The following is a 21,721-nucleotide window of genomic DNA, read 5'->3' as shown; positions in this document are numbered from 1 at the left end:
TCATGTTGTGGTGTGTGTCGCACTGTCGCATTTACTTCCAAGAAGAAATATCGTTCTGCCCAGCTTTTACAACATCTGCGCCCGGAACTTGGCACTTCCATTGTCTTCCCTTGGAATCGTCGCGAAGACTCCACCACAATCTGCGAGCAACAGACAAAGACAACAGATAGATCGTCGCTCCTGGACGGTGGCATCGGTCGCTGTTTGACTCCAACAATGTGCCTGCAACATAGATAACATCATGTGACTCTAAGGGCGTCAATGACAAGTGCGCCTTTGGCCGCTAATGGTCCTCTTTAAAGTACGTGAGTGAACACTGGTTCGTTGACTCCTACTTTCCATCCCTTCTCGTGGCCTTTATCAATATTTCGGTTTCTACAAAGGTTGAGAGCGAGCAGCGTATCTTTGTTGAGGACCTCCAACATACTCCTTTCATTGGAGCCTGAAAAGAAAGGGCACAAGAAGTCATGGAGAGAAGTGAGCCTGTCACCTTTCCTTTCGATGGAGAGCCAGAAGTCCACCTTCTTGGCGCGTACACCAGGTATTCTAGTGAGCATAGCCATGATATCGTCGAGCCAGGACTAATCAAGGAAATCAGGCTGGACAGCCCGGGTTGTAACAGTTCTCGAGTACTTTCGAATTCCTTACAAAGCAACATACATCCCGCTTGTCGATGTACAAGTCATCTGCTATTCCTGAAACAACAATGTGGCTGACTCTGCCTCAGGTGAAACATCACTCCAAAAGCGGCTTTGTCCCAATTCTGACCCCTCTATCAATGTCTTCTGATCTCCAGATTAACGACTCGCTGTCCATTTGCGAATTTCTCGCTGAGAAGTACCCGGAGCTTGGCCTCTGGCCCAAAGATCAACACCTTCGAGCTCTGGCGAGAAGCGCAGTCGCCGAGATGCATTCTGGTTTCGCAGAAATCAGGAATACATATCATACAAACTTTGTGGCGAAGTACGAAGGTAGAGTTCCCGTCTCGGAACAGGCTAGAGAGGAAGTCGAGCGCTTTCTCGCATTATGGGACCAGGCTAGGGGTAGTACTATTGCGAGACTTGATGTGCTTGGAGAGAATGATCATGGGTTTTTGTTTGGCAGTTTTTCGATTGCGGACGCATTCTTCTGGCCAGTTCTATGGGAAAGTTGACACTTCTTTGTCTTTCTGATTGCCATCTCACTCTAGTGCATTTACTGACTCACGTCACAGCGATTCAGAACATACAACCTGCCTCTTCTGCATGCCTCTCCCAAAACACTTTCTTGGATGAGAACGATGTGGCATAACCCAACTCTCCGAAGCTTAGGTACGGACTACTTCAAGCAGGCTGAGAGCCCGGAAACGGCGATCGAAAAATACGATGACATATTCAAGGGAAACCCTGATGTCAAGTACTGTCGCTTTGAAGAAGATTGGGAGTTCCAAAACTAGTACTGTTTAGCACGAGTTCGCAAGCTGGAAATTCGGATTACACATAACTCTCATGACTTTCATCTGAACCTTGCTGGCGACTGCTCCTTCGTGTTGCACCCTCGGTAGCCCTAATTTATATGCGTACAGCATTAGCAGGCCTATGCGAGCACTACTCGTCACCCTCTATCAGCGTAAATAAAGTTGCTGATTAAGGCACGTGAAAACTGCAACCAGTTGAATAAACAGTTTATTTCTTAATACTCAATAAGAAAAAGTACCTTACACTTTCAGACTGTCTTTTGAAATGCTGTTTAAGTATTCGTGCAGCATTAAGAAATTTTACATGAAGCAGTACTTTAACAAATCCACAGCTTACCGCAGTTAACCACCTTGCCTTAATTGGCCAATTCTTGTTTACGCGGGATAGCTTCTGAATTAGCAGCCCAACGCAGATGAAACTTTATTGAGGTACTTTCAGTCAAACATAATGCCCACGAAAGACCGACTAAGTCTTAGGTTTTCGTGACTCCATAATGCGGATTTTGCCACTTTTTATAAGAGAAACGAAACAAACTCGACCTATCCCACATACAAGCAGGCTAATGGGTCAGCATTTCCGTATCAATAGATACAATATGCAGCTACGTAACAACAAGATACATCTTCTGTAAACACGAGGAAGTGTCCTCTTTGACCAGTTGCATTGATGTCTGGCTGAGCTTATCATGTAAAGCAAGCATGTCAAAACAGCAACCTTTGACCGTTGAGTGAGGTGAGGAAGAACTGTGATGTTTGTTTGAAGATGCCAAAAAGGGAGAAAGACGCGTGAAAGAAGTGGATATATGAGCCGGCTATTGTGCAGCGCGAGGGACAAAGAATCAAGTCAGAAAATAATTCGAGGAGAAGAGGACAATGCGATTAGGGAGCATGGAAGTACCAATTTGTGTTGAAATCAATACGAACAGACTTCTCAAGTGAATACTTCAATCAGGAAGGGACGCACGTACCACCCACTGATGAATATTAATTTATTTTTAGGGGCAAGGATGTGTCCGTATACTTTACACTTCTTGCAGCGTATCTTATAGCTCGTCCTTCTAATTATCCAGCAGGCCAACCGTCCATTCCGTAATCTTGTCCACACCATGCCCATTAATAGCACTGACGGGGATTGCCTCCACCTTCCCAGCCCAGCATTCCCTCTGCCCACTAGGATGCTCCTCCACACCTCCATTGACTTTTTCCAAATAAGCCCTCAAACTCTCGAAATTCTCTTTCGTACCAGGAAAATCTGCTTTCGTAGCAACCACGAACCATGGCTTGCCAGCGATGCTAGGCAATTCAGGTCCCAAGGGGTTATCAAATGTCGGCCCATAGCTGACCACAATTGTTTCTTGGCGATTAGCAAGAGCATCCTCAGGTGAGGTGAAAGGACTCCATTGGACAATAGGATCAGCTTTGTCTTTCTCCTCTGCAATCTTCATGCGTTCGTACTCGCCAACCTCTTTCCAGAGCCCTTTGAGTGCCGCTATACCATCGCCCTTGTTTAAATCAACCACGAATGCCAATATCCGAGCCCTCTCAACATGTCTGAGGAAACTGATTCCCAGTCCCTTATCCAAGTGCGCATCTTCCACTAATCCGGGGATGTCGGCAATAGAGAAGTGCGTTCTCGGCTCTCCATCCTGATACCTGGCTGTGGCCAAAGGTCGACCTCTGTGGTCATCCAATACGACGGTGCCAATATTTGGCTGAAGAGTGGTGAACGCCCAGTCACCAACTCGGGCACGACTCTTACTCATAGCCCTTAATAGAGTACTCTTCCCCGCATTTGGGAGTCCCACAAGTCCAACATCAGCAAGGAGCTTCAATTCAAGCTCCAGAACAATCTTCGTTCCGGTCTCCCCTTTGGTTGCAAACTTCGGCCGTGGCACAGTCTTGGTACAAAAATGCGGGTTGCCAAGCCCGCCCATTGCACCAGCAACCAGCAATAAAGGCCGCTCCATGGGCTTGCTCAGATCCAGCGAAACAGGTGCCTTTACCTGAGTCGTCATAAGAGCGGACTTTCTTCCTCTAGGGAGCGTAGGGAACTCTGATGTTGCAATGTCCTCGGGTGTAATCGCTGGGTAGAGTAACCACTTTTCTCGATCCCATTTCCAGGGTCCGCTTCCATCGACGCCATCTTCCTTTCCAGCTTCAAGTTTCAGTCTCTCCTCCTCAATGGCTACGGGGTCAACTCTCTCGATTTCGCGGACCACAGTGCCCACTGGGACTTGTACAACAATATCATCGCCTCGCTCTCCACCTCGACTTTTGCCTTGGCCATTTTTCCCACGTCCAGCCTTCAAGATATTCCGTCGCGCGAGTTTATGTAGTGATGTTTCGCCCCGTACTGCCTGGATGTAGACATTCCCTCCAGTACCCCCATCGCCTCCATTTGCAGGGCCTGCTTCGATGTACTTCTCGCGGAGGAATGATATACAACCATGACCACCGCCACCAGCAAATAATGTCACAGTCGCACGGTCGGTGAATATCGTACGAGAATAGTCGGTGGGAGGAGGATTGAGGTGTGAGCCTACTTCGGGCAGCTGGTGAACAGGAGTCGTAGATTCATGGCGGCCTTGGGTACGCCTGACAATGTGTCGGAAGAAGATTGATTTTGATTTAGAGGTCTGAGACAGAAGAAAGGGGTACAGGAAGGGTGTTAACGTGCCCTGAAGATGCGAACACCGTGGCGGCATTCTCCTCCCGAGTTTAGAGTGATTGTCTTTGACTACCTAGGTAGGTAAGTTTGATACTTTTTATTTAACTATTTGAGAGCACACTGCACGCGGTGGTTCGGAGGACATGCAGGTCACCGTAGGAAAGGTGATGGGCAGGTGGGGTGGAGGGTGGCTGGTAGGTAGCTTGTGGCCACCGTATCAATAAGGTAGGTAATTGACCACGGGGGCAACCAGTGAGATGAGTTCCTTATTAGTAAGGTACCTATCTACCTAGGTAGGTAAATTACCTTAGGTACCTATGGTACAGTACTGTACAGTATAATAAGGTAGAACCCGATCCCCGGATTACACTATTACAGTAAGTACCTAAGGTATCTTTGGTAGGTACCTAAGCTTGTTTGTTTATTGTCCCCTAGGTACCTTCGTATCGCACCTCCCTGCCCTGCCCTGCCCTGACTTGTTCTCCAGCATTCGAGTTCGAGATCGACATCATGCGGATATTGCCTCACTGTAGGTAGGCTCGGTATGGTAGGTACTAGGTAGGTAGGTACTATGTAGGTAGGCAGGTATTTTTCACTTCCACATCCATCCGGAGCGGTGAAGCATAAAGTACCTCCGTACCTTCCTTGCCTACCTTATTGCCTTGGCCCTACCTACCTACCTTACCTAGGTACCTATAACCCCTCGAATCCACGATCACGCTCGTGCACATGTAATTTATTACCATTAATCAATGTACAGTAAGGTAAGGTATTATAATGTACTCGTAAATTGCATGCACTGCACGCACTGCTAGCACACGGGCATGAACCTAAGGTACCTTAAGGTTAATGGAATGCTGCAGCCCCCATCCCCCTCCACGTCTCGTCATTGGCCACCATCCTTTCTCCTCTGTCTCCCTCCAACCAGGTTTAGGTAGGTTTCCTGATTCGAGCACTTTGCTCTGGCGCTGCAGCGGACTCGTGCACGCGATGTCCAGTCCAGCAGTCTCGAGTCGAGCCACGACACAGTGCCGCACAGCGCGAGTCTGCTATTTGCGAAGCCTCCACTTTAAAACGAAAACGACCTGACACAACGGAACCCGACACTGCCTAAGCTACCGAAGGTACCCTACCCTACCTTACCTTACCTTACCTACACAACACGCCAAAAGCCGGCAACATGACATTGCTGTTGACGTTGACAGATTGCTATGAACTTTTATCAGCGCTGCGAATGCCTTCATTCTTGCTTCCTGAGCCACTGTTGTACCGTCCCTAGCCGCAAGCAGAGAGCTGCTTGCTGCTAGCTCTTGTCGAGTGTCCCTCTACTCTACTCGACTCCACGCCCGAAAACTCCAGTCGAGTCAAGTCAAGTGGACTTGGCCTGGCCCTCTTTGTGTGTGCTGTGTGCTGTGTGCTGTGTGTTAGGTGTTGTGTAAGCTGTGCTGTCCATGCTAGTTTTGCCATCGGAGATCTGCTAAACAGAAAGCTGTGCTGCGCTGCGCTGCGCTGCGCTGCGTCGACTTTACGCGTTGACGTTGCTGGACGACAAGATACTGTACCAACCTAGAGGCTCGAGGGAAAGCGACAGGTAGAAAGCGAAACGTGATCGAGGTAACGAGACCGAGACCGAGACCGAGACAACAGAAGGTGGGTGTTTCCTCTCGCTCCCACACCCTCCCTCCTTATCACCGCTTTTCTGCTCATGACCTGACTTACCGCTCATTCGCCCGTATCATGCGCTTCTCCAATGAGCATCTGTCATTTACAGTCCATGTACAAAAGGAAGCTCTTCCTTTGCCTCTCTTTGGCGTGGTTGATACCCACCCGGGAGGACTATCCTGTCTCCCTCGCCTTGCACTACTTTACCCCACACCCAGTGATATATCTCGACTAGTCCATGGATGAGAGAGATGCCATCCCATCTACGTCCTGAAGTCATGTTAATCAAGCATAGCAGGACCAAAAAGCCAGTCAAGATCATGGATCCCGACTGTGCTATTTGCAGCCAGCCTGCGCTCGCCCAATGCGAATGTGAAGCGAAGGGCTTAGACCTCGCTGTGCGACAGGCCGAACAGAGAATGATGACGAGTGTATTCAGTGATATCCGGTATGTTGATTTCTCCCTGTGAATGCCCTACTTCAACCAAGCCGACTTCAATATCGATATGTATATATAATATATATATTTATATATATAATATATACACCCACACATATATCTACTAGTTGCCCGATGGCACTCACCAATTGACTTCCGCAGCGCCTGGGTTCGCGGACATGCTCAAGATTACATCCTGTCCTACTTCAGCATGCTCACCACTCGGCGCAAAGATCAACACGCCCAAACCATCCACCGTGTCACTGAAAGAGCAGCATACTACTACCGAGCACGACCACATCCATCCGAAATAGCTGCTGCAGACGCAGAGCTTAAGCGAGGGATAGACGAAGACTGGAAGGCATCCGTGCAGCGGTATCCGGAAGTGCTGGAATATTTCTTTGGGCTGGTGGATCTCAATCTACCAAGTGACGATGAGCCTGGGATTCGAGACCCCCCACTAAGTGCTATGGGAGGCGTGGGTGTCGGGCGCGAGAGGGAGAGGAAAGTCAGGTTAAGAGAGCCGAGTGAGGTTGAGGAGAGACGGAGACGGAGGAGGAGTAGAGGTGAGAGGGACTTGATTGAAGAGAGGGAAAGGGTTCTGCGAGTCCCTGCTCCACCGACTGCTGTTGGGGGACGGGACAGAGAAAGGGTCAGGCAAGGGGCGATGTATGCTCCACCAATGGGAGGCTTTAATTACGTTCAGCCAGGATTCTGAGCCAAGTCGGCGGAGGAGTGATGCTGTGCAGTGGAAAGCAGCCGCGAATCCAATAACTTGAATGGAATGGAAGGCTGGAGGACATCTCTACGCGGGGCATCATCAGCGACTTGCGTCAAGAAAGGACTGGACATTCTTCAGACATGAGGTAATGCAGAAGGGAGGTCATGGATAATATTAACGAAATTACGAGTTTCCTTGTCCTCCTTCTCAACAAAAGAACTAAGTGTAGTGACCACTTGCAGCGTAGGCGTTCCGGACGGATCCTTTCTCCGTTCAGAAACGAGACAACATTCTCTCAACCTTACTTCGACTCCCAGGTCCATTTTCCCCAGGAAAGCTCCTCTGATCATGGTCTCGGTGTCGTCCTGATATATATACAGTAGAGTCATTGGACAGCCACTAGGTCGGTAGTCTACAGCAATTTACCCATCGTCCTGTACCAAGGCCATTGTCACTCACAAGCCCGTGGAAATGTCGATCTAAACTACTTTGCAATTGCCTATATTCCGTATTGAGCTCACATCTGTCGAAGCTTTCCCTGAACGAATTGGTCAGCACAACCTTTTCGATTGGGGGCTCCCCTTGGGAAGACCTAATACGAATGGTGAAGGAAGCCAAGTAAGGACGAGTTATTGAAGACAACAGGGATGCGAGTTTATCAATCATGAATTAAGTCCGGCGCCAACAGATGCATGCATGCTGAAATGTGAATCCAAACACAACACCTTATCTGTAGAGAGAATGGAGCCCTGGTCATCGCTCAGTGAATGCTTTTCGCATCCAGCCGCGCCTAAATTACAAAGTGAGAAATCTTCTCCTATCATTTCTTCCAGCAAGATGCAAAACCTGTTCATGAACTTTTCACCCTATTCCGTGAGCTATTTTTAGAAGTATGTGAAGGGTAGAAAATTAAAGGAGAAAAGCTCGGTAACCGACCCGATCTTTACATTGCCATACATGAAGATGGTTTAAAGATACGGAGAGAAATGGCGACAGATGGATGGTTCTATTGTGCCTTCTCCTCGACCGAGGCGCCCTTCAAGTCCGCAATTACATCCGAGACGGCTCCTTGGACAAGGGCGATCTCGTTGGCGACTGATCCACCTTCATCAACTGAGGCAGTAGCCTTGGTCTCTCCATTGGCGTGGGGCAGTGCTGTACTGGGGCTACCAGGTGCGAATGCTGCAGCCTCCTCAGCATCAAGACGCTCAACCTCCTTTTGAGCCTTGGCAATGTTCTGCAAAGAGTATTAGTCACGTCCTGTCACAAGAGGAGAGAAAATGAAATTACCTTCTTGGTCTGAGACTCTTGGTCAGACTTCCAGAATTCCAGCTTAGCCTTAACCTTTTCTCGAACCTCGGGTATTTCGGCAGGGCTCATGGGTGGCTCAATCCCCATGGAAGCACAGTCTTCCATGACAGCTGGAGGGCAGCTGTACTTTCCAGTTGATGCCGGAGGGGCATCGCCAGTCGCAGCAGCGGCCTTCCTGTTCTTCTTGCCCTTCTTGCCTCCAGTGCCTGCGAAGTAGTCTTCTTCGTCTTTCTTGATGACCTTGAAGCCCTTGATACCGGCATCGTCGACTTTTCTTTGAGCAGTCGCAGTGAATTGCGAAGGTGCTTGCAATGGTGCTTTCTCAGCGGAGTATGATGGGTCGAGGAATCTAAGGAGAGACTCGGCGCGGCGAATTTCGTCGAGGTAGGCTTTGTCGCTGGCCTCGGCAAGCATTTGCTGGGCACGATCTTTGCGCTTTTCTTGCTGGTACTTCTCGTTCTCAGCTTTCTTGCGCTCCCTAGCCTTTTGTCGTGCCTCGTACTCGTACTTCTGGATTGCGCGGTTCGTTTGGTAGTAATCATCCTTGATCTTCTTGATCGCGGTGAACTTGGCTTGCTGTTCATCCTGAAGTTTTTTTCGTTCGTCACGAAGGCTGTTGATTCCCTTGTAGGCCTCATCTTGCTCGGCTTTGATGGCGTCCAGTTCGCTCTGGATCTTGTTGTACTTCTCACTAAGAGCCTTGGACTCGGGGTCATCAAGTGTATCGCGGAGCTTCTTGAGGTGGGCCTTCTTCTCGTCAATTTGCTTTTGAGCATCATCAAAGCCCGCAAAACCTTTACGCTGCTTGCGTAAGTTCGAAACCTCAGCCAAAGCCTTCTTCTCATCCACAAGTTTCATCATTCCGCCATTGACCTGCTTCTCCAATCGATCAATCTCGCGATCCAGCTCATCGACATTCTTATACGAGACTCTGCTGCGAGCTACTTTTTGCTGGGCAATAAGCTCCTTCAATTTATTGTCCTCGTTCTTAATGTCGTCAAAGATCTTGTTGCGGCCAGCCTTTCCAGCACCTTGCTTTTCTCGAATTTCCTTCAATTGGGCAAGGAGGTCAGCACGGTGCTTAGCAGCGGGAGAATCTTTCGAAGTAGGCTTTGCGACGTCAAGCTTGGCCTTGATAGCGTTCTGTGGATTTTGTTAGTATAGAATGCATCTGTACAAGTTACCGTAGAGTGGAGCCCCTTAACAGCAGCGTCAAGACTTGACCTACCAATTTTGTCATCGCGTCGGCATGCTCCTTCTCAGCCTTCTTGAGGCTTGCCTTGTAAGCCTCCTCATCAGGCTTCTCGGGCTTCTTGTGGACAGCACCAGCATCAAACATGGCTGCACCCGAAGGCGTTGCGACGTCTGCCATTGCTTCGATAGTTATGCAGTGAGGAGACGAGGGAGAAGGTGAGGTATTGGTACTGGTACTGGTACTGATACTGCTAATGGTATTGGCAAAGAGGATGTGCAAGCAGAAGAGGAGACACACACAGGAGGAGCTCAATTGCCTCTTATGTGCAGTAGAGTCTCAGGCACAAGAGTAAACGAATACCTTGGTGCGAAACGGAATGGAATGGATGAATGTATAGGTACTGGGGGAAGAGACTCGAGTTGATCTGAGAACAGATTTACTAAATAAAAGGGAAGGGAAGGGGAAAGGGACTAGGCATTCGAAGAAAGAGCATGGGCCAAGTAGCGGGGCGGGGCGGAGCTGGATTGGTTTTTACCGGACACCGTCGGAAAATCTGTCGGCCCTAGAATACTTTTCCTGACTGAACGCGAACTTGAACCTAAGCTAGAACAATTACCAGACCAGACTTGCTGAGCGCGGCTCTTGACTTCGACTTCTACTTCAGCTTGAACCTCCGCTTTGTTCGAGCCTGCCATCACGATCGCAGCTCTCTGCTCTGCCCAAAACAGTACAGCGACTGCAAGTTTTGATACCCTCCATTACCGACCTGGCCTCTTCTCTACAGCAACGGTTTCAGTACACTGTTACAATGGACGAGCGCGATGAAGACCGTCAAAGGAAGCAGCGCGAGCTTGGAGAGCGAGAAGCTGCTCGCCTCTGGCGCGCATGGCGGACAGTCCATGAGATGGTGCAGGATCGGGGCTACGAGTTGTCAGATGAAGAGGTCAAAATCTCCTTTGACGACTTCAAGAGCCAATACACTAGCCAGGATGGCAGCGTCAAGTAAGCTACTTCAGTTGTTGCTTCCACCGCTCAGCATACAGGGCATATTGTACTGATGTAGATATGCAGTCGCAAAGCAATGAACTTTTCTGCCCGTCCCAGCGACGTCATGATGACCCGTTATGAAAATGACAATGGTGAAGGTTCAGACATTGGAACCATTTGGGTCGAGTTCCTGCCAGATACTAGCGTAGGAATCAAGCAAATGCGTACCTTTGCCCAGCATTGCTCTGCTAACAACTTTGCTACCGGTATCCTCATTACCAATGTCAACATCACCCCAGCCGCTCTCAAGATCATTCCTGCCGTTGCAAGCGAGACCAGAATCGAGTGTTTCGTTGAGACGGATCTTTTGGTTAACATCACCCATCATGAGCTGGTACCTAAGCATGTGCTGTTGAGCAAGAAAGAGAAGACGGCACTCTTGTTGAGATATCGCCTGAAGGATACACAGCTGCCAAGAATCCAGCTGGGCGACCCAGTTGCGCGATACTATGGCTTGAGACGAGGGCAAGTGGTGAAGATCATTCGGAAGTCAGAAACTGCAGGACGCTATGCCAGTTACAGACTATGTGTTTAGGTACTTGGGGCTTTGGAGGCAAGGTTATCAGGGTCTGAGAGATGGTTGGATGGCGTTTTCGGAGTCTTGATTGTAATAGAAAATGCATTAAGGGCGTTATGGAAGGACACGTACCGCACGAATAACAATCAACCAGCAAGCTTGTACCAAGAGTTCGGCATTTATCCAATAGGTCTTGGCTTATCTGCCCAGCAAATGGAGAGAAATCCGAGCCATCAGAGAGACAAGACAAGTGAATTGAGATGTGACTCAGGCCTCCATGAGCGTTCGGAGTGAAGCACAATTAGACCACTTGCTTTGACCCACCGCTTCATGTAGGAGACCTGCAAATTTTATAGTCCATCTCTACCGAGTCACCCTTCCTTGCCTCACTTGGAGCAGTGAAAGCGAGTTCGAAAGTCACAAGACATCACATTAAACAAATTTTGACATTTCTCGCTAAGGTGCTATACACAGGCAGTCTTAGCAAACATTCCATCAAACATCATACGGCTCGCAACCGCCTACAGCTTCGCCTTCGCCTCATCCCTCACAACGACCCCTCTATCCTGCCCTCCCCTCTCCCTATCTCTCAGCAACCTTCTTAAAATCTTGCCACTGGCACTCTTTGGAATCTCTGCAATGAATTCCACCTCCTCTAACCATTTATATCTAACCTTCTTCTCCCTAACATAACTCAAGATCTGTCTTCCAACCTTCTCTTCACTGCTCTTAACACCATTCTTCCTCACAATATACGCCTTTGGCTTCTCTCCGCTATATTCATCAGCAGTACCCAGCACCGCGCAATCCCCTACATTGTCATGGCCCAGAAGTAGATCTTCCAATTCGGCAGGCGCAACTCCAATGCCCTTCACTTTGATCATTTCCTTGATGCGGTCGGTAATGGTGACCATGCCCTCATCATCAAATACCGCCTGATCACCCGTATATAGATACCCCTCCTCATCAAACGTCTCCCTCGTCGCCTTCTCGTTTCCCAGATAGCCTAGTGCGGTTTGCTATGAGCAAAATGGGGTCAGTACTTGGCTGTATGCATTGGTTTATGACAGCGACAAGACAAATATGGCTCAGGAGAATCCCACTTCCGAGAAAGTTACATGTAGAAGAAAACGGGCTTGCGTGTACGTACTGGTCCTTTGGCCAGTATCTCGCCGGCCTGTCCAGTACCAAGTTCCTTGCCATCCTCATCCACGATTTTGATCAAGGTGGAGGCACAAATTGTCCCGACGCGATGTGTGTACTTGTAATCGTATTTCTCGGGCGGGTGAGCCGTAATGCACGAGCATGATTCGGTCATGCCGTAGCCTTGTTTGAAACCTGTGCCAGGGAATGAGAATCGCTCGACGCAGGTTAAATCATAGTCACTAACTATGGGATCGTGGACAAGTCTGATGAGAATCGGTGGGACTAATAGGGGTCCTTTGATTCTGTATTTGCTGACTGTGGATAGCATACTTTCCATTGTGAAGTACGGGAGCATGTAGACTTCAGCATTGATTAGTATCGGGAGGTGGAGTGTATGGACTAGACCGGTGATGTGAAATACTGGCAGCACAGCGAGGATCTTTTTGTGTGAATCGGGTGTGATTTGGCGTATTTGAAGACATTGAGCGATTACATTTTGGTGAGATATCATGACCTGGCGATTGTTCAACCTCTTAAAAACTCCGAGAAGATTCGAAACAAAGATCTGGCCAATATAAAATACCACTCACAGCTTTCGGTAGTCCGGTTGTTCCACTAGAAAAGCTCAGAAACCCACACAAATCACCATTCTTCTCCCCGTCTTTCAATTTGTACTCCATGACCTGCTGCTTCTCTTTCATTCCCCATTCGATCAATTCCTGAATTGTCTTGTACCCTTTCAACTCGCCTTCAAGAAGAACGATCCTCGACTTGCTAATTCTTGCGGCCTCGGCAGCCTTTGCAGCAACATTCATGCTTCCAGGACGGTCATTAAGAATTTCACCTTGGCAGTCTTCAGCGCATAAGACATTTCTTCGACATTGTAAGCTGGACTGGCCCCAGAAATAATGCCACCAACTCTGTTCACAGAAAGCATGGCCACGGGATACCAAATGGTATTTGGCGAGAATAGAGCGACTACATCGCCTTTCTGGAGCCCGTGGTGCCTGACGAGGGCTGTGGAGAGATTCGTTGTGTGAGCTTTAACGTCTATGTAAGGAACGCGTTCTTGGATTATGACATTGCTAAATCCGGCGATTGTGGATTCTGACTCGGATTTTAAAGGTGAGGCGGGAGAATTGAAGAGCCATGTCCAAGTGGTGATATTGATAGGTACTGGAGAGTGTTAGAATGGTCTTGGAGTGGGGATGCAACAAACCGTCGATGTCCGGTTGTGAACTTTTGAATGGCATTGTGGATTGAATCAAATAAACCCTGCAATGTTAGGAGTACAAATGAGACAGTTGAGGATGGAGAGTTGGCCAGTCAAATGGACCGACAGAATAATCGTCGGCGTAGCCCCCCCAGAGACCCACACTACCACCAACCCCCCCCCTCTGGTAGTCGGTGGAATAGTTTAGTCGCGTGGAATAGTTTAGACGCTTACCCGCCATACAAATCTCTTATAGAACATTTAAGGTGGGACAAAGTCGAGCTCAGGCCAATTTCAACTGAACTCAGATATACGCCTATAGCTCAGAAATACGCGTACGCGACTAAACTAATCCACGCGACTAAACTAATCCACGCGACTAAACTATTCCACCGACTACCAGAGGGGGGGTTGGTGGTAGTGTGGGTCTCTGGGGGGGCTACGCCGACGATTAGATGAGATGGGAGCACACAGAGGGAAAGGGAGGAGGAACGGGAATATGTCACATCTGAGAAGCTTCTACCAAGCGCTCATACTTAACATGCCAGCCCTTGCGACTTGGACAAACCAGCTATCTAATAGAACTGTTGTACTGAAGAATAGTCGCTTGCCGCAGGTAGTGCCGGGGATGCGGGGTTACGGGAAGCCAAATGAATCACTTGCTAGCCTCCTACCTACCTACCTAGGTAGTTTTGTCACTACCTTAGAGGGGATAGTCACCTCTCTGAGAAGTTTTCCTTTTTCAAATAACCAGAACGTTCCTTGGGTTGTCTTAAAACAGTTATTTTCTCAGGAACAGTTCTTATCTCTATTTATAAGGTAAGAGCCCCTTTGGTCCTTCTTAAAAAGGAAATTAAACCTAAATCCTCTTCACTTTACCTGAACACTTAGTACTTTACTATAAGATCAACTCTTACTTTCAGTTCTTAAGAGTATCTAAATCGATCGATTTAGGGAAGTTCAGTTTGCAAGGTCAACGTGCGGGCTAGAATCAAAGGCACCTAGTTGAAGGGCAATAATCGGATTACGAGATTTCAGCTTGGGATAAGGCAACCAGGCAACTATCCCCTTAAATGCCAGAAACACACTTTTGCAGGGCAGTGCTGCTGAAGCGAGGCGCTAAAATGCTCATGGTTGCAAGTACTAGGTACAGGGCACGTGCGCTAATTTTAGGCCCTGTAAAAAAGTTGGGGGTTCCGAATGGCAGTTTGGGGACAGAAGTCCGTGCAATATAGGCTGGATCGCTTGAGTGAGGAACACTACTCTTTCAACAATTTAGCCTATTTTTATAGTCCTATAACTTTATAACAAATAATACGAAGTAATTCTTTTTAACAATAATAATACTTTATCATATACTAATTAATTCTGTTACCTAAGATTTTTCTATTTAAACTTATTAATCTTTTAAATACAGATTTTAAGCTGTTTAAGCCTAAAGCACGGACTTCTGTCCCCTAGTTCGTTAAGGGCATATGCATATCGTCTAGCACCGTCCCTAGACAAGTAAAGAAACTGTCCTAGGGTGATCTTAGGAACGTGTCTTCAGTAAGAACTGTTCTCGTGGGGAATCATCTTAGACCCGTCATAGAATGGTTCATCTACTCCTGCCTTTTCCTCTAAGGTAAGATCACGAGCGTTGGTTTTATCCCCTTACCTACCTTAGAGGCGAAATGAGGCCAAAACCCAGTGACAATACAGCGCTTCACTAAGTGGATAGTTGCACGGCTGTCTAGGTAGCGCTCGTCAACCTTTTAAGGGGTTCTCAATAGAGAGTCTACTGAGAGTCTACCGACTATCAAGCGAGGGGGTGCAGTTACTGTTAACTTAGCGCTGTATTGTCCCTTGGTCTCGGCCGCATCTTTCCTTTAAAGTAGATAGGTAGTGATTTTCGCTAATTGTTCCCTCAATTGCATACACATTTTCAAGGGGAGAATACCTACCTAGGTACCTAGGTAACTTAAAAGGAAGCCCTGCTATCGGTGTTAGAAATAAGTGGCCGATCAAGGCAGGACGCGACACTGTAATGAATGCGCTGTTTTTATCGCAACTTAAGAGAAAAGAATACAATATTAATTGATAAAATCTTTTCAGAAGTATTTTTAAAGACCTTATGAAAAGGACTTCTCTTTTTAAATACTATACGTTGAGAAGTGGTGCCCTGAAGAAGTTGATTTTGTTGTTCTGTACGTGCCTCAATCGGCCACTTATTTGTAACACCGATTGCCCTGTCATCAAGCGAGGAGGAACGCCTGAGAGCGCACGTGATTTGCAGCTTCAGTAACCCGCTCAAGCGCTGTCCACTGCATAACAAGTCAAGAGTCAAGGACTTCGTGCATCATCGTATTCCTTTTATTCAATATCAACAAGCAAAGGTTTACTCTAGACCCGCCGTTACTCCCCGCAGCCAACGCCTAGCAACATCCAACCGCACCCCCAGAGTCATATAACATACCTCCCCTCACTCACCCCCGACCAATGTCTTTGTACTTAGGCTCTCCAAAAAGCCGGTGAGATCCTCTTTCCTCACTTCCACCACACAATGCTCAAAACTATCAATGCGTACTCTCGCACTGGTTTCTTCGACGACTTCTTGAAATGCGTTACCGAATTTGTTCCTTCCAAATCCACGGACTTGGGACTTCTCGCCTTCTTCCTCGTCCGACTCGTCATCTGAAGAGTCGGATCCTTCTGACTCTGTTACGTCTTCCTCGTCTTCATCGTCACCTAGGGCCAAACGACGAGCCTCTCTCTTCTGTTCGCGCACCTTCTCCTTGTTGTTTTTCTTTAGTTCTAGAGCTGCAAGTTTAGCATCCCGCTTCTCCTTTCGTTCTTTTGCCGCTTTTTTGTCGCCAAATCCCATTCCACCACCTCCAGCTCCAGCGGCACCAACTACGAGATACACATTCCGTTTCTCGTTGTAGCTAGCGACAACAAGCGGTGTTCCTCGTCCACCATGACCCAGCTTGCCTTTTGTCTCTTTTTCTTGCTCAGCGATGGCCTCACCCACCCAAAGGGCAAGCTTCGTCAATGCAGCAGGATGTGTGAATAGCAAGACATCTGGACCTTCTCGTACCACACACATTCGAAAAGCTCTAAGATGCCTGATCTGTTTTTTCTCAATGATTCCTGTTCCAGTGCGCAGGATGGCACGATGGAGAAGCTGCGCAGTCGGAAGAGCTGCTTTGAGTTCCTCGATTCTACTGGCTGTCAGAAAGGTATAACGCGAAATCGAGGCTAAAACTCACTTTTCTAAGGCATCGTAAGCATCCCAGAATCTACCAACCCATTCTTCGCCTTGCTCGGTCCCATCCTCGTCAGAAGTCTCTTTGACATCTCTTCCTCGATCATTACTGCCGCTTTCGAGATTTCCAACTGCCTTTTTCCCAACCTCAAGCAAAGCTCCAACGACAACACCAACGTCTTGGGCGCTTAATGTCGCCCGCCATCCCCAGCTTCTCACGAAGCCCCAGCCTTCTTTGTTTCCGCCATGGTCTCTTCCATCAGTGTCAGCTGATGGGACTAAGTCATCAAGCCCATACATTTCTGAGTACTTCAGTAGCTTGCCTCGGAGACCTCTCTTCAGTTCCATATCCATATGGGTGTAACTCTGTTTACATTGAACGAGGCTAACGCCCATCTTAGCGAGAAGCTTGTGCAGTCGCTTCCTACCGTTTTCTGACCAGATATGCAGCCGCGCTGAGAGGTATGGAGAGTGTAACATGCTATCATAAAGACTCCAGTGTCGGATTAAGAGAAATTTTGGTTCCGGGGATAATCGAATACTGGTATCTGTCGGACTTCGAGCGGTTGTCGGAATAATACCGCTGTTCTCTGGTGTGTTCCGATTCGAGTTGAAAGTTGTATCAGAAATCTCGGGAGGATTCAGACGTCGAACTTCGTCCCTTAGCAGCTGTCGTATTCGTGATCCTCGTGTGCCGAGCCAGCCATTTGGTGACGCGAATATCTTTTGCGTTGTAATTGCAACACCCACGGCTGAACGCCCATACAGCTCCATCGAAGTGACCCCAACAATACTCATCCACAACAGATCGTTGTCTTCTCGTCCAAGTTCCGAAGCCAAAGAGTACATCATGGAGGAAATCGGCTCAGAGTACGATGAACCTAGAGAGTAGTATTTCTGAAGTACCAACTCGTGCTTGCGACGCATCTTCATTAAACGACGCCGTAAAACTCGTGCCGAGAGAGCTACCAGAGGCTGCCCAGGTATTGGAGAGACGGAACGCGAGCCCACACTCGAAGTCAAAGCTGCAGGTCCATCAAGTGAAAGTAAGCTACGCTGGCGAGGCCAGGTTGGTGGATCTGCAATCGGACTTGACTGTGATGAACATTAGAAATGCGAGCGAGCAAGGGTCGGAGGAAGACCTACCGAATTACTTCTTCTCCGCTGCCGTGGTCTATCCTCCTCATCACTACTCTCGTCCTCGTCATCTCGATCCGTCCACGACTTTCGTTTTTGGCCCGGCTGCGAGACTGCTGGTGGATTTTCATCATCCTCGGCTTCTGCATCGCTTCCGCTAAGGTATTCGTCGTCATCTTCAACCTCTGGCATTTCAACCAGTGCAAGATACGCATCTCTTTCGCTTGCTAAATCCTCTTCAATGTCACCATCATCAAAGACCACTATTCCTCCTTTACCAGGCTTGTAGTTGCGTAGAATCTTCCCTCCATCGATTCCAAGGCGGGGTAGGTCCACTGGTTCTCCTTCTTCCTCTATTTGTGCCTGTGGGGGGTGTCCCCCGAAAACGTTCCCCAAATTCCATGGTCGACGTGAATCAATGACCCAGACCTCCACACCACCGTAGCTGCTCTCTGCTTCCTCACCATCAATGCCCAACAGACCACCCAGATCAACCAATCCTCCCACTCCCAGGCAGATTACTATACCTCCGCTGCCACCATTGCTTTCCATCATTGGTTGAATGACATTCTTGCCAGCCTTCTCCAAGTCACCATAGCCTGCGATTGGCTGTATCTTATGTGGTATGTAGTCCCGTTTCAGAAGCTGGGTGAGGATTCGGCAACCGCAAAGCGCATCTGGCTCAAGCGCAACAAGGATGAGAACTGGTGGGGAGAGAGGATGATGTGTCTTTTGAAGATGGAGGTAAAGTTTCGAGATGAGGGAGCGTGGCAGATACATAGCTATTGCACACCGGACGCGTCTGCAAGCATGCTAGGCCTCTAGAATTTGCTCAAGCCTGTGTATGCACTTTGCAGTCCTGTTGTGTTGTAGCCTCTCTATTGTTTGTGGTTCTGGTGGGCGTTTCGGCCTCTGGTGGACGCGTTGACGGTTGTAGACACGGGTTACTGCAGAAATCTTGCCATTCTGTCTATAAGGTTCGTATTTGCGGAGTCCTGTGGTTATGGGATTATGGGAGAAGCTGGGTTGTCTCCAAAATACGGTGCGTTGGTGAGTGGATGTTGTGCTGCGCTGTGTTGGTGAAGTTGCCATGGTGTTGGGAAGAACAATTGGAGGTTCTGGCTGTCGCGCGCGGCAAACACGCGACACAACGCGATTTTGGCTTTCGCTTTGACCATCCCGGCGTGGGCCGCAAGCTTTAGCCAGGTTGGCAGACCACAGAAAAGGGACCAACCCAATAATGCTGCAATAATGAAGCAAGCGCCCATCTCCTCCTTCACATCTACAGTACGTGCCCTTGGTCTTGGTCTTGGTTTCGAGGTGACTCTGTTCTGTCGAGTGGAAAACACTCAGCCGGTGACCTGCTTTCCTGGAAGGAGCCCCGTTACCCAAGTGGCTTATCAGGCATGCAGCGTTAGCAGAGCTCACCAGAGGGCGTCACCAGCCTGAACCCAGCCCCCAGAGTCTGGATTCAAGAGCCTTTATCTGGCCTGTGGCTTTCCCATCTGCAAAGCCGTCCGTGGCCGACAACAGTCGCGCAAGGATTTCTGTTATTATCGAGCATCGCCAAGGTCAAAAGTCTTATATTAACAACGTGATCTGGATGCCGTAGAGACTTCAGTTCGTCATATATCCATTCTCATCGATGTCATTGTTAGCTGGACATGTAGAAGTCGAATAAACCATTTTATTCCCAGAGCCAAGTATCGAGGGCTATCAGGTACGATTACTTACAGCAGAGGACGAGGACTACGGCTGTCATTGGTAATGTGTAAGAGTCACTTAACTATTCGACGAATAGCTTCCTTTCTCCTAATAACAGTTATTACCGCTTTTGTGTGTGCTAGACAGCACCCATGTGCAAGCTCATAAGTAGATCTCTACTTGAGACTATCAATAAGGAGTTGGCTGGATGCCTAGAAAGTCGTGGCTCTGGTCTCCCTCGTAGATCTACGCTGGATTCCCTCCCTCATCAATTCATTGTCGTTGGCTGAGACGACGATCCCGGAAGACTTTTTTTGCACCTCGGGATTTCAAGGAGCCGCGGCCAGTATGCAGCTCTGGGTTATTGCGGGCAGCCTCCAGCCTTTTCACAACTAAAACAGCTTTGTTTCAAGATCCATCGCAACGAGATGGATTCCGCCTTCTGATAACAATCCAGGACGCCATTTGGGTAACCCGAGCTCTTGCGCTACGTTATATATGGGTCGATTCGCAATGTATTGTGCAAGATTATGGAAACGATATGATAAAGGAGATTGAACCCATAAGGATAATCTACAATGTATTAATGCCACAGTCATGATTGCAGCTACTCGGCTACTCGCTATATCAGCATGAAGGATAGATCCTTGGAAATCGTTGGAGCACCAAAGATACCGCTGCCTTTCATTGCGGCAGATCGAGAACTTCAATCATTATGACTTCATACAGAGTCTCCAGGGCTACCAGGCCAGGATCCGATCTAGATATACGAGGCTAGATATTGCAAGAACCGCTACACTCGACACTAGTTCTATATTGTGTTTCGAATATTCTCTCAGGGAATGCTATCAAGGGCCATTTCGTGATCTTATCTTATATCACACCTTCTACCAACCACTTCTGCACGAGCGGCGCGCTGTAGCAATTTTCATACACCATTCGAGGTTCCATGTTAATTGATGGTACGTGGACGCAGATTCGATTCCTCCTTTTTAAGTCGCCGCCTCCAGATTCTCTCAGTACGGGTTCTTTGCATTACAGGGTACCACTCAAGAGCTCCAACGTGTCTCTGGGGACTTTTATATCGCAAGAATTTCGAAGAGCACGATTATGAGGCACTTTTAATGGAAGCGTACGGATAACATCGTAACACACGTTGTTGCTCAACAGGCACCTATGTCGCCATTTTGGTCAAGACTAGCACATCTCCGTCCTATGATCACACGTTCTTTCATCAAAATCCCTAGACGGTGACCTAACTAGACTCCCCGTACGGTCTTTGAAGCTCGTCAACAACTTGGCACCGCTCGAGTTTGTCCTGGTGGTCCTCTCCGGGGCTGATGCGACACTGTAACATCTCTAATTCAACTGCAGTCTAATCCTATGAACTGTCATTCTGTATTGCTGTCCTCCTATCTCCATACGTAACTCGGTCTGTTATGGATTTTCTTCCGAAGGGAGTATTATAGTTCTCCCAACTGATACCTACTACTTTCAAATACTCAGCGACAATTACGAGCCAGCTGAACTACAAGGAAGTGAGCGATCTTGTGAGTTAGCTAGGAGATATGTTGCGGTAAATTAGATCGTTAGGTTTCTAGCATTGCCACCATTTGAAGCAACTATAGTTGATATACTTCAGCAGATTAAGTATTTTCTTTGTTGTTCGGTACTGAACAGTACGAGTAGATTAGGTTTTAATGATTTTTGTTCAATCTGGAAGAAGGCTTCTGCGGGTCGTACAATAAATAGTCAAGTGTTCTGTTCAGCGGAAATGTCTACATGTATTTCCAAAGCAAGAGTTTGGCCAGCGATCGCCTCATGGTTCCTCTCAGATCCACTACTCGACGATTTCGATTTACTGATTTCAACACATACACATGATTCGCTTGATTGCCGTCTTGGTTTGGATTCAGGGATGTCAGATAGGTAGCGATTGATATGGTGTTAGTTAAGAGAGGTTTGGCCCGGAACGATTTTTGCCTTACTAAACTTCTAAAATCAGCTGCACACTACCTACTAGCGCTTACTGAGGTAAATTATCCTATATCTATATAGGCGTAAGGCTATTTTTATATTATAAACTAATATTTATATACTATTCTATTATTTCTAAAACTTTAAAGTCTTTCTGTGATATTATTATTACGTAGTATTTAACTGAAGCTACCTAGATAATTTAATAACTTAGGTACTTAGCGTACCCTCAGCGGTATCACTTAAGTCTATACTAGTAGTATTATATCCTTCTCTTAAGTACT

The 21,721-nt window shown here is 47.9% G+C and overlaps 6 protein-coding genes across 7 annotated transcripts; 2 read left to right on the top strand and 4 right to left on the bottom strand.

Moving 5' to 3' along the window:
- Nucleotides 1-301: 301 nt before the first annotated feature.
- Nucleotides 302-4,331, bottom strand: MTG2 (GTPase of the mitochondrial inner membrane that associates with the large ribosomal subunit). Its single transcript, XM_058494115.1, has one exon. The coding sequence runs from the start codon at nucleotides 4,159-4,161 to the stop codon at nucleotides 2,515-2,517; it is 1,647 nt and encodes a 548-aa protein (XP_058364318.1). The 5' UTR covers nucleotides 4,162-4,331; the 3' UTR covers nucleotides 302-2,514.
- Nucleotides 4,332-5,796: 1,465 nt separating this feature from the next.
- On the top strand, nucleotides 5,797-7,137 carry ONS95_000935 (uncharacterized protein). The gene is made up of 2 exons (XM_058494114.1): nucleotides 5,797-6,234; nucleotides 6,388-7,137. The coding sequence occupies exons 1-2, from the start codon at nucleotides 6,029-6,031 to the stop codon at nucleotides 6,941-6,943; spliced, it is 762 nt and encodes a 253-aa protein (XP_058364317.1). The 5' UTR covers nucleotides 5,797-6,028; the 3' UTR covers nucleotides 6,944-7,137.
- On the bottom strand, nucleotides 7,138-9,879 carry ONS95_000934 (uncharacterized protein). Its single transcript, XM_058494113.1, has 4 exons — nucleotides 9,752-9,879; nucleotides 9,486-9,699; nucleotides 8,237-9,400; nucleotides 7,138-8,183 (listed from the first exon to the last, which is right to left on the bottom strand). Exons 2-4 carry the CDS (start codon nucleotides 9,627-9,629, stop codon nucleotides 7,953-7,955), a joined length of 1,539 nt encoding a protein of 512 aa, XP_058364316.1. The 5' UTR covers nucleotides 9,630-9,699; nucleotides 9,752-9,879; the 3' UTR covers nucleotides 7,138-7,952.
- Nucleotides 9,880-10,037: 158 nt separating this feature from the next.
- Nucleotides 10,038-11,442, top strand: RPB5 (DNA-directed RNA polymerases II 24 kDa polypeptide (RNA polymerase II subunit 5)). Its single transcript, XM_058494112.1, has 2 exons — nucleotides 10,038-10,454; nucleotides 10,524-11,442. Exons 1-2 carry the CDS (start codon nucleotides 10,261-10,263, stop codon nucleotides 11,032-11,034), a joined length of 705 nt encoding a protein of 234 aa, XP_058364315.1. The 5' UTR covers nucleotides 10,038-10,260; the 3' UTR covers nucleotides 11,035-11,442.
- Nucleotides 11,443-14,135, bottom strand: ONS95_000932 (uncharacterized protein). 2 transcript variants are annotated; one of them, XM_058494110.1, is made up of 4 exons: nucleotides 13,382-14,135; nucleotides 12,753-13,338; nucleotides 12,167-12,676; nucleotides 11,443-12,035 (listed from the first exon to the last, which is right to left on the bottom strand). In XM_058494110.1, the coding sequence occupies exons 2-4, from the start codon at nucleotides 12,975-12,977 to the stop codon at nucleotides 11,538-11,540; spliced, it is 1,233 nt and encodes a 410-aa protein (XP_058364313.1). In that variant the 5' UTR covers nucleotides 12,978-13,338; nucleotides 13,382-14,135; the 3' UTR covers nucleotides 11,443-11,537. The 2 variants fall into 2 exon arrangements, with proteins under 2 accessions (XP_058364313.1, XP_058364314.1); XM_058494111.1 differs by having other exon boundaries at nucleotides 11,468-12,035; nucleotides 12,167-13,338.
- A 1,539-nt stretch (nucleotides 14,136-15,674) lies between these two features.
- ONS95_000931 (uncharacterized protein) lies at nucleotides 15,675-21,390 on the bottom strand. Its single transcript, XM_058494109.1, has 3 exons — nucleotides 17,766-21,390; nucleotides 16,624-17,714; nucleotides 15,675-16,575 (listed from the first exon to the last, which is right to left on the bottom strand). The coding sequence occupies exons 1-3, from the start codon at nucleotides 18,534-18,536 to the stop codon at nucleotides 15,837-15,839; spliced, it is 2,601 nt and encodes an 866-aa protein (XP_058364312.1). The 5' UTR covers nucleotides 18,537-21,390; the 3' UTR covers nucleotides 15,675-15,836.
- Between the last annotated feature and the right edge of the window lie 331 nt (nucleotides 21,391-21,721).

The sequence above is a fragment of the Cadophora gregata genome, assembly GCF_030347475.1.
Source record: "Cadophora gregata isolate MNR1 chromosome Unknown scaffold_1, whole genome shotgun sequence".
Taxonomy (NCBI): domain Eukaryota; kingdom Fungi; phylum Ascomycota; class Leotiomycetes; order Helotiales; family Ploettnerulaceae; genus Cadophora; species Cadophora gregata.
This window is presented reverse-complemented; position numbering and strand designations above follow the sequence as displayed.

What these genes read in the sequence shown, in the direction of transcription:
- RPB5 (XM_058494112.1), top strand. Translation starts at nt 10,261, where the DNA reads ATGGACGAGCGCGATGAAGACCGTCAAAGGAAGCAGCGCGAGCTTGGA. An exon ending in AGCCAGGATGGCAGCGTCAA is followed by an intron (nt 10,455 to 10,523) that starts GTAAGCTACTTC and finishes GTAGATATGCAG; the next exon opens with TCGCAAAGCAATGAACTTTT.
- ONS95_000934 (XM_058494113.1), bottom strand. Translation starts at nt 9,629, where the DNA reads ATGGCAGACGTCGCAACGCCTTCGGGTGCAGCCATGTTTGATGCTGGT. An exon ending in CCGACGCGATGACAAAATTG is followed by an intron (nt 9,401 to 9,485) that starts GTAGGTCAAGTC and finishes CAAAATCCACAG; the next exon opens with AACGCTATCAAGGCCAAGCT. An exon ending in AAGAGTCTCAGACCAAGAAG is followed by an intron (nt 8,184 to 8,236) that starts GTAATTTCATTT and finishes TACTCTTTGCAG; the next exon opens with AACATTGCCAAGGCTCAAAA.
- ONS95_000931 (XM_058494109.1), bottom strand. Translation starts at nt 18,536, where the DNA reads ATGTATCTGCCACGCTCCCTCATCTCGAAACTTTACCTCCATCTTCAA. An exon ending in AGCGGAGAAGAAGTAATTCG is followed by an intron (nt 17,715 to 17,765) that starts GTAGGTCTTCCT and finishes TGTTCATCACAG; the next exon opens with TCAAGTCCGATTGCAGATCC. An exon ending in GCTTACGATGCCTTAGAAAA is followed by an intron (nt 16,576 to 16,623) that starts GTGAGTTTTAGC and finishes GACAGCCAGTAG; the next exon opens with AATCGAGGAACTCAAAGCAG.
- MTG2 (XM_058494115.1), bottom strand. Translation starts at nt 4,161, where the DNA reads ATGCCGCCACGGTGTTCGCATCTTCAGGGCACGTTAACACCCTTCCTG.
- ONS95_000935 (XM_058494114.1), top strand. Translation starts at nt 6,029, where the DNA reads ATGAGAGAGATGCCATCCCATCTACGTCCTGAAGTCATGTTAATCAAG. An exon ending in AGTGTATTCAGTGATATCCG is followed by an intron (nt 6,235 to 6,387) that starts GTATGTTGATTT and finishes TGACTTCCGCAG; the next exon opens with CGCCTGGGTTCGCGGACATG.
- ONS95_000932 (XM_058494110.1), bottom strand. Translation starts at nt 12,977, where the DNA reads ATGAATGTTGCTGCAAAGGCTGCCGAGGCCGCAAGAATTAGCAAGTCG. An exon ending in CAACCGGACTACCGAAAGCT is followed by an intron (nt 12,677 to 12,752) that starts GTGAGTGGTATT and finishes AACAATCGCCAG; the next exon opens with GTCATGATATCTCACCAAAA. An exon ending in AGATACTGGCCAAAGGACCA is followed by an intron (nt 12,036 to 12,166) that starts GTACGTACACGC and finishes TTTTGCTCATAG; the next exon opens with CAAACCGCACTAGGCTATCT.